The sequence below is a fragment of the Ranitomeya imitator genome, chromosome 3, assembly GCF_032444005.1.
Source record: "Ranitomeya imitator isolate aRanImi1 chromosome 3, aRanImi1.pri, whole genome shotgun sequence".
NCBI lineage: Eukaryota > Metazoa > Chordata > Amphibia > Anura > Dendrobatidae > Ranitomeya > Ranitomeya imitator.
In genome coordinates, this window is record NC_091284.1 from 34,830,627 (window position 1) to 34,846,884 (window position 16,258).

At 42.3% G+C, this 16,258-nt stretch overlaps 2 protein-coding genes across 6 annotated transcripts in view; one reads left to right on the forward strand and one right to left on the reverse strand.

Annotated features, from left to right (window-relative positions):
* Positions 1 to 16,258, forward strand: part of ERG (ETS transcription factor ERG) — a 315,956-nt gene that overhangs the window by 272,124 nt on the left and 27,574 nt on the right. For all 5 annotated transcript variants that reach the window (XM_069760741.1, XM_069760745.1, XM_069760743.1 and 2 more), the window contains one exon: positions 3,466 to 3,683. In XM_069760741.1, the coding sequence (XP_069616842.1) occupies positions 3,466 to 3,683 (218 nt within the window). The remainder of the gene's footprint in view (positions 1 to 3,465; positions 3,684 to 16,258) is intronic.
* KCNJ15 (potassium inwardly rectifying channel subfamily J member 15) overlaps positions 3,596 to 16,258 on the reverse strand; it is a 190,086-nt gene continuing 177,423 nt past the window's right edge. The window contains exon 3 of the transcript XR_011319754.1: positions 3,596 to 3,724. The gene's annotated coding sequence lies outside the window, so the exon portion shown is untranslated. The remainder of the gene's footprint in view (positions 3,725 to 16,258) is intronic.

The window sequence follows — 16,258 nt, forward strand, 5'->3', positions numbered from 1 at the left end:
TATCTATTATCTACTATCTATCTATCATCTATATATTATCTATTATCTATATATCATCTATCTATTATCTATTATCTATCTATTATCTATCTATTATCTATTATCTATCTATCTATCTATCTATGTATTATCTATTATCTATCCATTATCTAGCTATTATCTATCTAGTATCTATTATCTATCTATATATCATCTATCTATTGTCTATCTATTATCTATCTATCCATTATCTATCCATTATCTATCTATCATCTATCTATTATCTATCCATTATCTATCTATCATCTATCTATTATCTATCTATTATATATCTATTATCTATCTAGTATCTATCATCTATCTATCATCTATTTATCATCTATCAATTATCTATATATTTATCTTTCTATCTATTATCTGTCTATCAATTATCTATCTATAATCTATCATCTATCTATCAATAATCTATCTATTATCTATCAATTATCTATCTATCATCTATCTATTATCTATCTATCTATCTATCTATCTATCTATCTATCTATCTATCTATCTATCTATCTATCTATCTATCTATCTATCTATCTATCTATCCCATATCTATCTATCTCTATCTATCTATCTATCTATCTATCTATCTATCTATCTATCTATCTATCTATCTATCTATCTATCTATCCCATATCTATCTATCTCTATCTATCTATCTATCTATCTATCTATCATCTATCTATCATCTATCTATTATCTATCTATTATCTATCTATTATTTATCTGTTATCTATCTATTATTTATCTGTTATCTATCTTTTATTTTTCTGTGCCCCTATTGTTATGCCTGAGATAGAACACATTCGGGCTTCCATAGTATTAATCGTTATGACTTCTGGGGTCTGACAGCCCCTTTCTATATTGTGTCCGCTGATCGCTGCAGCTTCACATGATGTGAGGCAGATATCACTTGCAGCGGATGTGATGCCTCATGCTGACCTCCATGTAATCCCGCCAGGTATTGTTTGTCGCACTGTTTGCAGCGTCGCTCCGTCCTGGCTCATAGAGGGGCTCCTGTGTGATTTGCCCCCTTCTATGATGCACACGTGACATAAATGGCCATGGGGACTGGCTTTGTCGTACATAGACGTCCTGGTCACTGTCTGAGCATAGTGCATGTGTGATTGGTGTGGATTATTGATGACATCACATCAGAAAATAATTTACAGTAAATACATTTGTTTTTTTTCCAACAATTCTATATTTTAAAATGTTTAACATTTCCTCTATTCACATCCAAAGCTGCTTGCTTGCTCGTGGGACTCGCTGTAAATGTGTGAACGTCATTCTCTCCGGTATCAGGAAGCTGGAATTCGACCCTCAGCTTTACACCTAACTGGAGGATAAAACATCAGAAAACTCAATATTAAATATGTTTTATTGTGAAAATGGTGTAAATTAATGACCACAGGGGGAGTTCACATTTAGTTCAATAGAACTGTACAAAAGTTTTAGGCAGATGTGGAATAGATGTGGCACAGTAAGAATTTCTTCAGAAATCGGAATGTTAATAGTTTATTTTTATCAATCATCAAAATGCAAAGATAAATCTAAATCCCATCAGTATTGGGTGACCGCCCTTTGTCTTCGTCAATTCCTCTTGGCCATTTGCCACTTACACAGACTTTTTGAAGGAACTCGGCAGGAGGTTGTTCCAAACATCTTGGAGAACTGACCCCAGATCTTCTGTGTCTGAGGCTCGTCCAAATCCTTCTGTCTCTTCCTGTGATCCCAGACAGACTGGATGATGTGAGGTCAGGGTTCTGTGGGGGCCGGATCATCACCTCCAGGACTCCTCGTTCTTAGTGACGTTGGCTTTATATGTTTGGGGTCATGTCCTGATGTAGAATAAGTTTGGAGCCAATCAGAAGCCTCCCTGATGGCATCACATGATGGATAAGCATCTGCCTGGATTTCTCAGCATTGAGGACACCAATAATCCTGACCAAATCCCCAACTCCATTTGCTGGATTGCAGCCCCAAAACTAACAAGGACCCTCTACCATGCGTCATTGTTCCTGCAGACACTCATCATTGTGCCGCTCTCCAGCCCTTCATGAGCAAACTGCCTTCTGCTACAGAAAAATAATTCACATTTTGATGTTCTGAGTTGATGGCACTGCTGGACATCTTCCACTTTTGAAGAAAAGCAAGCATGATGTGTCTTTCATCTGCTGCACTAAGTTTTCTTTGTCAACCACTGCGTCTAAGGTCCTCAACATTGCTCAGTGTCCTCAATGCTGATGAGTATAAAAAGATACTTATACATCATGTAATACCATGACGGAGACGTCTTATTAGCTCCAAATGTTATTCTGCAGCAGGAAACATACAGCCAATGTTATTAATAACTATCTTCAGAGTAAAAAAAACACAAAGTCCTGGAGGTGATGATCTTCTGGCCCCACTGAGTTCTGATTTCATCATCATCGTGTTTGTTTGAGATTTCATGAAGAGACAGAAGGATTTGCCCAAGCCTCATACACAGAAGATCTGTGGTTACTTCTCCAAGATATTTGGAATAACCTCCCTGCCGAGTTTCTTCAAAAACTGTGTGCAAGCATAAGTACCTAGAAGAATTGATGAAGGCAAAGGGCTTGTCCCACTACTGGACCCCCATCTATCAGATCAGCTATTGTATCCAGGGGAAAGCAAGTATTCAGTCTCCATGCAGCACCCCTACAGGTAACATGAAGCATTGCACACTACAGTATATATACATATATACTGTATATATATATATATATATTTACTAGATGTTGGCCCAATTCAAACGCATCGGCTATTCTAGAATATGCATGTCCCCATAGTATATGGACAATGATGATTCCAGAATTCGCGGCAGACTGTGCCCGTTGCTGATTGGTCGAGGCAACCTTTATGACATCATCGTCGCCATGGCAACCATTATGACATCTACGTCGATACTGTGCCCGTCGCTGATTGGTCAAGGCGAATTCGTGGCAGACTATGCCCGTCGCTGATTGGTCGAGGCAACCTTTATGACATCATCGTCGCCATGGCAACCATTATGACATCTACGTCGATACTGTGCCCGTCGCTGATTGGTCAAGGCGAATTCGCGGCAGACTGTGCCCGTCGCTGATTGGTCGAAGCAACCTTTATGACATCATCGTCGCATGCTGTGCCCAGCGCTGATTGGTCGAGGCCTGGCGGCCTCGACCAATCAGAGACGCGGGATTTCCAGGACAGACAGGCAGAAAAACCCTTAGACAATTATATATATAGATATATGTGTGTGTGTGTGTGTGTGTTATTTCCCATCATGTTATCACATATCTGCCCTAACCTTTAGTTTCTGATAAATACAGGAGAACAATTGGAGTTTACTTATCTTTATCAGAAGACATCTCTGGTCCTTTCTGCAGAGCATAAATCTGATGGATCTTCTGGATTTCCCTTCTTTGTTTACAGGAAGCGTTATCAGTGGTAAGTGAAGATCAATCATTATTTGAGTGCGCCTACGGAACGCCCCACCTCACCAAGGCGGAGATGACGGCTTCATCCTCCAGTGATTATGGGCAAACTTCAAAGATGAGTCCACGTGTCCCGCAGCAAGACTGGCTCACACAACCACCATCCAGAGTCACCATCAAGATGGAGTGTAATCCCAACCAGATTAACGGTTCCAGGTAAGATGCAACGCTTTGCCTTTAAATATGGCAAAGAATCTCTACAAAGGAAGAGATGTTAAAATTAAAATTTTAGTTTTTTTTTAGGGGAAGGAAGTTGTTACACAGCCGACACCTGTCTCCAAGCTGTGTTTTGATCTCTGCTGTTCACCATTTAGTTGCTGCTGTCAATCACTGACACTCCTATTACACTCTCCCTCCCACAACGCAATCATGGATTATCATGGTAGCCAGAGAACTTCTGAAGGTCCTTGTCACTGCCAACTTAGTCCTATTTTAAAGTTCAGCCCAAGGCTGGGCTTTGTAGGAGAACCTCAATTTATCTACATACAGTACTACAATACTACAGTGCTGCAGTATATAGTATAATATATCGAATGAACACAAATTCCTTAGGAGGATTAACAAATAAAGTAAAAATTAAAAGGAAATGTTTAAAAAATATAAAAACATGTAACAAAATACATTTTACATCAGCCCCTCTTCTTCTACTTAAAAAAAAAAAAAATTGGCATCGTCACCTCCAATAAAGTCCAATCTATCAAAATATAAAAGTATTTAAACCGTCTATCAGAACAAGAAAAACAGAACTGAAGCACCCAAACTGCTGTTTATCAGTTAACACAATTTCCTAAATAAAATAACATAACATAAAACATTAACATAATAGTGTCCATAGTAAGCTCGAGTCAACGCGTAAAAAAAACATCGGGTCTCAAAAAACAGCAACAAAATACAATTTTTTTTAGAAGTTTCTGAATTTTATTTTTACCCTCTAAAATCACCCCCAAACAAACCGCATAATTTTGGTATCGCCATAATTGTACTGAACAGGAGAATCGTGTTACCAGATTAGTTTTATTGACCAATGAAAACCCTTCAAAAAAAACTATGGCGGAATTTTGTTTTTTCACAATTTCATCTCATTTATTTATTTTTTCCTATTTTTCTGTGCATTGTATGGTAAAAGAATGTTGTCATTCAAAACTACAACTCGTCCTACATAAAAAGAAGCCTTCAACAGAAACATGTAAAAAGTTATGGTTCTTGAAAACAATTAGTTGAAAAATGAAAGCACAAAAAACAAAACTGTCCCTTGGGTCCTTAACCCCTTTATCCCATATGACGTACTATCCCGCCGAGGTAACCTGGGACTTAATTCCCAGTGACGGGATAGTACGTCACTCATAGGTGATCAGCCGCGATCACCGGGGGAGCGTGGCCGATCGCTGCCGGGTGTCAGCTGATTATTACAGCTGACATCTGCATTATGTGTCAGGAGTGGTCACGGACCGCTCCCAGCACATTAACCCCCGGAACACTGTGATCAAACATGATCGCAGCGTTCTGGCGGCATAGGGAAGCATTGCGCAGTGAGGGGGCTCCCTGTGTGCTTCCCTGAGACCCTCGGAGCAATGCGATGTGATCGCGTTGCTCCGAGTGTCTCCTACCTCCTCCTCCCTGCAGGCCTCAGATCCAAAATGGCCGCGGGGCTCCTTCCGGGTCCTGCAGTGAGGTGGCTTTCAAGCGCCTGCACAGAGCAGGTGCCGGGAAGCCTCCCTGCAGTGCCTGTCAGATCGCTGATCTGACACAGTGCTTTGCAAAGTGTCAGATCAGCGATCTGTCACTATACAGTGATGTCCCCCCCAGGACAAAGTTAAAAAGTTAAAAAAAAAATATTTACATCTGTAAAACAAAAAATTATATATATATATATATATTGTTCCAATAAATACACTTCTTTAAATAAAAAAAAACAATAAAAGTACACATATTTAGTATCGCCGCATCCGTAGCGACCCAACCTATAAAACTGTCCCACTAGTTAACCCCTTCAGTGAACACCGTAAAAAAAAAACCAAGGCAAAAAACAACGCTTTATTATCATACTGCCGAACAAAAAGTGGAATATCACGCGATCAAAAAGACGGATATAAATATCCATGGTACTGCTGAAAACATCATCTTGTCCCGCAAAAAACGAGCCACCATACAGCATCATCAGCAAAAAAATAAAGTTATAGTCCTCAAAATAAAGCGATGCAAAAATAATTAATTTTTATATAAAACAGTTATCGTATAAAAGCGCCAAAACATAAAAAGAAAATATAAATGAGGAATTGCTGTAATCGTACTGACCCAAAGAATAAAACTGCTTTATCAATTTACTAAACATGGAACGGTATAAACACCCTCCCCAAAGAAATTCATGAATAGCTGGTTTTTGGTCATTCTGCCTCACAAAAATCAGAATAAAAAGCGATCAAAAAATGTCACATGCCCGGAGATGCTACTAATAAAAACGTCAACTCGTCCCGCAAAAAACAAGACCTCACATGACTCTGTGGACCAAAATATGGAAAAATTATAGCTTTCAAAATGTGGAAACGCAAAAAATATTTTTTGCAATAAAAAGAGTCTCTTAGTGTGTGACGGCTGCCAATCATAAAAATCCGCTAAAAAACTCGCTATAAAAGTAAATCAAACCCCCCTTCATCACCCCCTTAGTTAGGAAAAAATAATAAAATGTAAAAAAAATGTATTTATTTCCATTTTCCCATTAGGGTTAGGGTTAGGGTTGGGGCTAAAGTTAGGGTTAGGGTTGGAGCCAAAGTTAGGGTTAGGGTTGGGGTTGGGGCTAAAGTTAGGGTTAGTGTTGGGGCTAAAGTTAGGGTTAGGGTTGGGGCTAAAGTTAGGGTTAGGGCTAAAGTTAGGGTTGGGGCTACAGTTAGGGTTGGGGCTACAGTTAAGGTACCTTCACACTAAACGACGCTGCAGCGATCCAGACAACGATCCGGATCGCTGCAGCGTCGCTGTTTGGTCACTGGAGAGCTGTCACACAGACCGCTCTCCAGCGACCTGCCGGTAACCAGGGTAAACATCGGGTTCCTAAGCGCAGGGCCACGCTTAGTAACCCGATGTTTACCCTGGTTACCATCCTTAAAGTAAAAAAAACAAACGTGTCATACTTACCTTCAGCTGTCTGTCCCCGGCGCTGTGCTTCTCTGTACTGGCTGTGAGCACAGTGGCCGGAAAGCAGAGCGGTGACGTCACCGCTCTGCTTTCCGGCCGCTGTGCTCACAGTGAGTGCAGGAAAGCACAGCGCCGGGGACAGACAGCCGAAGGTAAGTATGAAGCGTTTGTTTTTTTTACTTTTACGATGGTATCCAGGGTAAACATCGGGTTCCTAAGCGCGGCCCTGCGCTTAGGAACCCGATGTTCACCCTGGTTACCAGCGAAGACATCGTTGAATCGGTGTCACACACGCCGATTCAGCGATGTCAGCGGGAGAGCCAGCGACCAAAGAAAGTGCTGGCCCTCTAGCCCCGACCAACGACATCACAGCAGGATTCTGATCGCTGCTGCGTGTCAAACTGAACGATATCGCTAGCGAGGACGCTGCAACGTCACGGTTCGCTAGCGATATCGTTTAGTGTGAAGGTACCTTTAGGGTTATGGTTGGGGCTAAAGTTAGGGTTAGGGTTGGGGCTAAAGTTAAAGTTAGGGTTGGGGCTAAAGTTAGGGTTGGGGCTACAGTTAGGGTTGGGGCTAAAGTTAGGGTTAGGGTTGGGGCTCAAGTTAGGGTTAGGGTTGGGGCTAAAGTAAAGGTACCTTCACACATAACGATATCGTTAACGATATCGTTGCTTTTTGTGACGTAGCAACGATATCGTTAAGGAAATCGTTCTGTGTGACAGCGACCAACGATCAGGCCCCTGCTGGGAGATCGTTGGTCGCTGAACAAAGTCCAGAACTTTATTTCGTCGCTGGATCTCCCGTGGACATCGCTGGATCGGTGTGTGTGACACCGATCCAGCGATGTCTTCACTGGTAACCAGGGTAAACATCGGGTAACTAAGCGCAGGGCCGCGCTTAGTAACCCGATGTTTACCCTGGTTACCATCCTAAAAGTAAAAAAAACAAACACTACATACTTACCTACCACTGTCTGTCCCCAGCGCTCTGCTTCTCTGCACTCCTCCTGTACTGGCTGTGAGCGTCGGTCAGCTGGAAAGCAGAGCGGTGACGTTACCGCTCTGCTTTCCGGCCGCTGTGCTCACAGCCAGTACAGGAGGAGTGCAGAGAAGCAGAGCGCCGGGGACAGACAGCGGTAGGTAAGTATGTAGTGTTTGTTTTTTTTACTTTTAGGATGGTAACCAGGGTAAACATCGGGTTACTAAGCGCGGCCCTGCGCTTAGTTACCCGATGTTTACCCTGGTTACCGGCATCGTTGGTCGCTGGAGAGCTGTCTGTGTGACAGCTCTCCAGCGACCAAACAGCGACGCTGCAGCGATCCGGATCGTTGTCTGGATCGCTGCAGCGTCGCTTAATGTGAAGGGGCCTTTAGAGTTTGGATTACATTTACGGTTGGAATTTGGGTTGGGATTAGGGTTAGGGGTGTGGTTAGGGTTATGGTTGGGATTAGGGGTGTGTTGAAGTTAGGGGTGTGGTTAGGGTTGGGATTAGGGTTAGGGATGTGTTGGGGTTAAGGGTTTGTTGGGGTTAGGGATGTGGCTGGGATTAGGGCTAGGGGCATGTTCGGGTTTGGGGTGTGGTTACGGTTATGGTTAGGGGTGTGTTTGGGTTAGGGTTTCAGTTAGAATTGGGGGTTTCCACTGTTTAGGCACATCAGGGGCTCTCCAAACGCGACATGGCGTCTGATCTCAATTCCAGCCAATTCTGCGTTGAAAAACTTAAACAGTGTTCCTTCCCTTCCAAGCTCTCCTGTGCGCCCAAACAGGGGTTTACCCCAACATATCAGCATACTCAGGACAAATTGGACAACAACTTTTGGGGTCCAATTTCTCCTGTTACCCTTGGGAAAATACAAAACAGGGGGCTAAAAAATACTTTTTGTGGAAAAAAAAGATTTTTTATTTTCACGGCGCTGCGTTATAAACTGTAGTGAAACACTTGGGGGTTCAAAGTTCTCACAACACATCTAGATAAGTTTCTTAGGGGGTCTACTTTCCAAAATGGTGTCACTTGTGGGGGGTTCCCACTGTTTAGGCATATCAGGGGATCTCCAAACGCAACATGGCGTCCTATCTCAATTCCAGTAAATTTTTCATTAAAAAGTCAAACAGCACTCCTTCCCTTCCGAGCTCTGCCATGTGCCCAAACAGTGGTTTACCCCCACATATGGGGTATCAGCGTACTCAGGACAAATTGCACAGCTCCTATTTGGGTTCAATTGATTATGTTACCCTTGGGAAAATAAAAAATTGGGGGCAAAATATCATTTTTGTGAAAAAATATGATTTTTTATTTTTATGGCTCTACATTATAAACTGCTGTGAAGCACTTGGTGGGTCAAAGTGTTCACCACAGATCTAGATAAGTTCATTAGGGGGTCTACTTTCCAAAATGGTGTCACTTGTGAGAGGTTTCAATGTTTAGACACATCAGGGGCTCTCCAAACGTGACATGGCGTCCTATTTCAATTCCAGTCAATTTTGCATTGAAAAGTCAAACAGCGCTCCTTCCCTTCCGAGCTCTGCCATGCGCCCAAACAGTGGTTTACCCCCACATATGGGGTATCAGCGTACTCAGGACAAATTGTGCAACAAATTTTGGGGTACAATTTCTCCTGTTACCCTTGGTAAAATAAAACAAATTGGAGCTGAAGTTAATTTTTTGTGAAAAAAAATTAAATGTTCATTTTTTTTTTAAAACATTCCAAAAATTCCTGTGAAACACCTGAAGGGTTAATAAACTTCTTGAATGTGGTTTTGAGCACCTTGTGATGTGCAGTTTTTATATTGTTGTCACACTTGGGTATTTTCTATGATATAGACCCCTCAAAGTGACTTCAAATGTGATGTGGTCCCTAAAAAAATGGTGTAAAAATGAAAAATTGCTGGTCAACTTTTAACCCTTATAACTCCCTAACAAAAAAAATGTTGGTTCCAAAATTGTGCTGATGTAAAGTAGACATGTGGGAAATGTTACTTATGAAGTATTTGTGTGACATATCTCTGTGATTTAAGGGCATAAAAATTCAAAGTTGGAAAATTGCGAAATTTTCAAAATTTTCATAAAATTTTCATTTTTTTCCACAAATAAATGCAGGTAATATCAAAGAAATTTGACTACTATCATGAAGTACAATACGTCACGAGAAAACAATGTCAGAATCACCGGGATCCATTGAAGCGTTTCAGAGTTATAACCTCATAAAGGGACAGTGGTCAGAATTGTAAAAATTGGCCCAGTCATTAACGTGCAAACCACCCTTGGGGGTTAAGGGGTTAAAGGAAATTTATCAGCAGGATTTCACTTCCCCCCCCAAACAATGTATATGCACATGTAGCTCTTTCAAAGACAAGTTCAGCAATACCTTTACATGGCCGGTCTGTTCTTCGATTACTGAGAAATCAGCGTTTTTATTAGATGCAAGCGAGGCTGATGAGCTATGATAGATCTGAAGCCTCTGTCACTCCAGCTCTATTCCTCACCCAGCACTGCACCCTCCAGCTTGACTTGACGGCTCTTTCATCTGAAGTCCCACAGTATAGAGACTGCCAGTCAAGCAGAAGGACGCATCACTTTGGTTGTGAATAGAGCTGGAGTGACAGAGGCTTCAAATCTATCATAGCTCTTCAGCCTCATTTGCATATCATACAAACACTGATTTCTCAGTAAGGGAGAAACAGACAGGCCATGTGAAGGTATTGCTGGACTTGTCTTTGAAAGAGCTACACGGGGATATTAAGAGTTTGGGGGGTAAAATCCTGTTGACAGATTCATTTTAAAGGGTTAAAGCACTATAGAAGTGTTTTCCCATTGATATGAATAAAACACCTACTCATAGAGTATTGGATGCGTTTTCAGTGTGAATTTTCTAGCAGAATCTGCTCCAAAATTTCATACGTTGTGTAACCGTAGCCTTTTGTGAGTTTTTGGAGTAGAAATGCTCGACAATACATACTTAACCGAGAGACTGGAAATTATAAAAGGAATGTGGTGTAAGTACAACGATAATGCATGATCCAGTCCACCCCAAAAAGAGTCCACCTGATCCCAATTGTTGACCTACTGGATCAAAATCCTCCTATAAAACTTGGATTTTATGCTCCAAAATCTCTTTGGAGTTTTTTAAGCAGATTTTTTTTTTCAGATTAAAAAAAAAAAGAAATTAATTTTAATTAAATTTTTTGGAGCATTTTTGTCTTCTGCCTTCGAGCCGTTTTTCAGTTTCAGTTAATACAGTGGTCGAATTTGAAGCTTTTTTTCAAGCAGAATTGATAAGTTCAGTCTCTCGGCTAAGTGGGAAAATCCGCGCCATGTGTTTTCCCATGGAAATGAATAAGAATCTTATTTACAGAGCATTTGAATCTTATTTTTTCTTTGACGATTTTTGGAGCAGAATCCGCTCTAAAATCCACATAAAGAAAAACCTTGTGTGTGAACAAGGATTAAAGTTTTGTAATATTAAATGATCAGATCTCAGCCTAGAATTAAGATATTGAAAAACGGATTTCGCATTTTTGATAAACACCTTAAAGACTTTTTACATATTTTTTTTATTCTACGTCCCCTATCAAAAGTTACGATTTTCATCGACTCAGCGGCATTTATGATGTCTAGTTACTCCTCAGCTGTAACATCAACGCTGGCGAGGAAAGAGGCGGCGGCGGCGGGAGAAAAAATGTTTTCATCCTTTGATCTTAGTTTATTTAGCAGAGAGCGCAGCTACGTGCCCGTTCTTGGCAGTCGCTGTGGATTTGATGTGGTGGCCAGTACGTGCCAGTCAACTTTGTCTAAAGTAAGGTAAAAAAAAAAAATACCAAAAGAAAATATTTTTCTATAGGAAAGCGAGAAGCAAGTCTGACAATGATGGTTCATTCATCATGTAGTAATATGACTTATTCCATCTTTCATAACGTTACAGTTTTTCGTTTATTTACTTGGTGTCATTCATGATGTTATTGGTCTGATATTAGTTTGGATTTTCTTGGGATGCTGCTCCCCCATGCTTTACACTGCATCTCTGCTCGTTTAGATTTGCTGCTTGTGTTGATGCACCACCTCTGCAGGAGGATACTCTGCTGGGAGATGTTTATGCCATATGCGTCTCTATGTTGCCACACTGTGGTTGCACTGTGGGTTGCAGCCAGTAGGAGTTTTTTTTTTCCCTAACATGTCTGGATAATGTATTGAATTTGGATCGTGAGGAAGTGGAGACAAACCTCATGGATTTACTTGTGATATCGTAATGCATAGGAGCCTAAATCCGAACCAAATAACAGTCTCATCTACTGGTAATTCATGGTATGACAGCTATGGCTCTTTCTAAATTTAGGGGGTTTATGCTATTCATAGTCCCGAAAATTACATGTTAAGTCACATTTTGTCCCACATCCAAACCCCAGGAACAGGTTGCATGAGGACAATCTGTAAACTATTGAATCTGCAACTGCAGTACAGAGAAACTTGCCCTTACCTCATCTGTAATCTGATGTAGATTCTGGTAGTAAATGTATTATTTTCCAACAGCTCCACCGCAGGAGAAATGAAGTATTACATGGTTCTCATTTCCAGGTCCTCCAGTACTAGAGAAGCTCTTTGTAAGTGCTCTCCTCACCTCCTAAAAATCGGTGATTAGCCACTTCACCGCTTTTCCACATTCCACTTTCCATTAGAATGTTTGAAGGAGGTGAAGTTTCACCCCAAAACTTGTGATCCCCGGGGCTGCTACTGTTTAATAGAGCTCAGTCTCAGCTGCTGGTGCAGACACAGCAGCCAGTACTTAGTGTTTGCAGTGTTTTACTCCACTAACCCCATTACACGCTGCAGTAAATAGCGACCGCAGCATGTAAGGAGTTTGGCAAAGTGAGATCGCTCTCTCTGTCACCCCAATGGCTCCCCGCAGGGCAATTGCGGGGAACCAATTGTTACTCTTACAATTGTTATAGTAACATAAAGTCATAAAACAAGAATAAAAATTTATAAACTTAATATCGCCGTAGTGTGCTGACTTGACTTACAGAATCAAGTTTATTCGTGAAGAAATTGAGAAGGGCGAAATTTAAAATGTAAAAAAAACTATAGCAAAATTGCTGTTTTTTTATTTCTTTCCTTAAACAGTAAATAAAAAGCCAGTTGGCCATTAAGGCTAAATTAGATGTGCACGCCCTCATCATCTCCCGCCTTGACTACTGCAACATCCTCCTCTGCGGCCTCCCTGCTAACACCCTTGCACCTCTCCAGTTCATCCTTAACTCTGCTGCCCGACTAATTCATCTCTCTCCTCGCTACTCCTCTGGTTCCCCCCCCCTGCAAATCTCTTCACTGGCTCCCATTCCCTCAGCGTATTCAGTTCAAATTACTAATACTGACCTACAAAGACATCCACAACCTGTCTCCTCCATATATCTCTGAACTAATCTCCCGATATCTTCCCTCACGTAATCTCCAGTCCTCACAAGACCTCCTTCTCCTCCACACTTACTCGCTCCTCATCCAACCGCCTCCAAGACTTCTCCCGAATATCCCCCATCCTCTGGAATTCTTTAGGCAAGACTATCCTCAGGGGTTCAGTGTAATAATAGACATCATACGGCATTATTTTATAAGCACTGTTTGGTGGTATAATCAGGGCTCTGTGGTATCATTGTTTATACTGTTGTGAATTCTGTGGCAGAGTTCACTCCTGTGGTCACAAGTGGTACTTCGGCTGATTCTCTCTGGGAGCTTCCGTTTGTGGAGGAAAGTGGTACTGCAGCTTCTGAGTTTCCTCCCTCAGGTGATCTGGTGAGCTCGTTAGCTGCTTCTCTACTTAACTCCACCTGATGCTTTGATCCATGCTTCCTGTCAATGTTCCAGTGTTGGACTTGTGTTTCTCTGGATCATTCCTGTGGCCTGCTGCTCTGCATAGCTAAGTGCTTCTTTGCTATTTGTTGCTATTTTTTCTGTCCAGCTTGTCTATTTGTTTTGCTGGAAGCTCTGGGACGCAAAGGGTGTACCTCCGTGCCGTTAGTTCGGTACGGAGGGTCTTTTTGCCCCCTTTGCGTGGTTTTCTTTAGGGTTTTGTGTAGACCGCAAAGTTATCTTTCCTATCCTCGTTCTGTCTAGAATATCGGGCCTCACTTTGCTGAATCTATTTCATCCCTACGTTTGTCTTTTCATCTTACTCACAGTCATTATATGTGGGGGGCTGCCTTTTCCTTTGGGGTATTTCTCTGAGGCAAGGTAGGCTTATTTTTCTATCTTCAGGCTAGTTAGTTTCTCAGGCTGTGCCGAGTTGCATAGGGAGCGTTAGGCGCAATCCACAGCTGCCTCTAGTTGTGTTTGGAGAGGATCAGGAATTGCGGTCTACAGAGTTTCCACGTCTCAGAGCTCGTTCTATTATTTTGGGTTATTGTCAGATCACTGTATGTGCTCTGATCGCTATGTACATTGTGTTACTGAATTGCCTATCATAACAGTACAGGAAGCCCAAAGTACTAATGATTCTCAATAGAGGGAAAAAAGAAGTTCTGAGACCATTTTTTTTCCCCTAGACATTTGGGTGGTTCAGGACACATGTATTACAATGGACATTAAAGGTCTGTCTTCATGTGTAGATCAGCTCACGGCAAGAGTTCAAGATATTCAAAATTTTGTGGTTCAGAATTCTTTGTTAGAACTGCATAGTGGATGCTTTCCTGAAACGGAAAGTACTTGCAAGCAGCATAATACAAAGAATAGCAGGTTTACCCAGAATCCTTTGCAGTAGGCAGAGCTATGCAAATCATCTCTTTCCACCCCTGTCTAATCCACAGCGCTTGGAACCGCCAAGCGTGCAATGCTGCGGATTAGTTTCTAAATTTACACAGCCAACCAATTCCTACCTGTGGACATGTGTTTCGGGCTTTAGACCCTCATCAGCACAGGGCTGGAATTGGTTGGCTGTATGGAGTGGGGCTCGGTGAGCAAGCGATACATACATGCTAGCCACCTTAGGGAGAGACCCAAGTTGGGCTAAATGTAGCGGGACGAAAGAGACCGAAAAGCCCTCTACTTAAAGGAAATACATAGTGGATGCTTTCCTGAAACGGAAAGTACTTGCAAGCAGCATAATACAAAGAATAGCAGGTTTACCCAGAATCCTTTGCAGTAGGCAGAGCTATGCAAATCATCTCTTTCCACCCCTGTCTAATCCACAGCGCTTGGAACCGCCAAGCGTGCAATGCTGCGGATTAGTTTCTAAATTTACACAGCCAACCAATTCCTACCTGTGGACACGTGTTTCGGGCTTTAGGCCCTCATCAGCACAGGGCTGGAATTGGTTGGCTGTATGGATTACCCAGGATTCTGGGTAAACCTGCTATTCTTTGTATTATGCTGCTTGCAAGTACTTTCCGTTTCAGGAAAGCATCCACTATGTATTTCCTTTAAGTAGAGGGCTTTTCGGTCTCTTTCGTCCCGCTACATTTAGCCCAACTTGGGTCTCTCCCTAAGGTGGCTAGCATGTATATATCGCTTGCTCACCGAGCCCCACTCCATACAGCCAACCAATTCCAGCCCTGTGCTGATGAGGGCCTAAAGCCCGAAACACGTGTCCACAAGTAGGAATTGGTTGGCTGTGTAAATTTAGAAACTAATCCGCAGCATTGCACGCTTGGCGGTTCCAAGCGCTGTGGATTAGACAGGGGTGGAAAGAGATGATTTGCATAGCTCTGCCTACTGCAAAGGATTCTGGGTAAACCTGCTATTCTTTGTATTATGCTGCTTGCAAGTACTTTCCGTTTCAGGAAAGCATCCACTATGTATTTCCTTTAAGTAGAGGGCTTTTCGGTCTCTTTCGTCCCGCTACATTTAGCCCAACTTGGGTCTCTCCCTAAGGTGGCTAGCATGTATGTATCGCTTGCTCACCGAGCCCCACTCCATACAGCCAACCAATTCCAGCCCTGTGCTGATGAGGGCCTAAAGCCCGAAACACGTGTCCACAGGTAGGAATTGGTTGGCTGTGTAAATTTAGAAACTAATCCGCAGCATTGCACGCTTGGCGGTTCCAAGCGCTGTGGATTAGACAGGGGTGGAAAGAGATGATTTGCATAGCTCTGCCTACTGCAAAGGATTCTGGGTAAACCTGCTATTCTTTGTATTATGCTGCTTGCAAGTACTTTCCGTTTCAGGAAAGCATCCACTATGTATTTCCTTTAAGTAGAGGGCTTTTCGGTCTCTTTCGTCCCGCTACATTTAGCCCAACTTGGGTCTCTCCCTAAGGTGGCTAGCATGTATGTATCGCTTGCTCACCGAGCCCCACTCCATACAGCCAACCAATTCCAGCCCTGTGCTGATGAGGGCCTAAAGCCCGAAACACGTGTCCACAGGTAGGAATTGGTTGGCTGTGTAAATTTAGAAACTAATCCGCAGCATTGCACGCTTGGCGGTTCCAAGCGCTGTGGATTAGAAAGGGGTGGAAAGAGATGATTTGCATAGCTCTGCCTACTGCAAAGGATTCTGGGTAAACCTGCTATTCTTTGTATTATGCTGCTTGCAAGTACTTTCCGTTTCAGGAAAGCATCCACTATGTATTTCCTTTAAGTAGAGGGCTTTTCGGTCTCTTTCGTCCCGCTACATTTAGC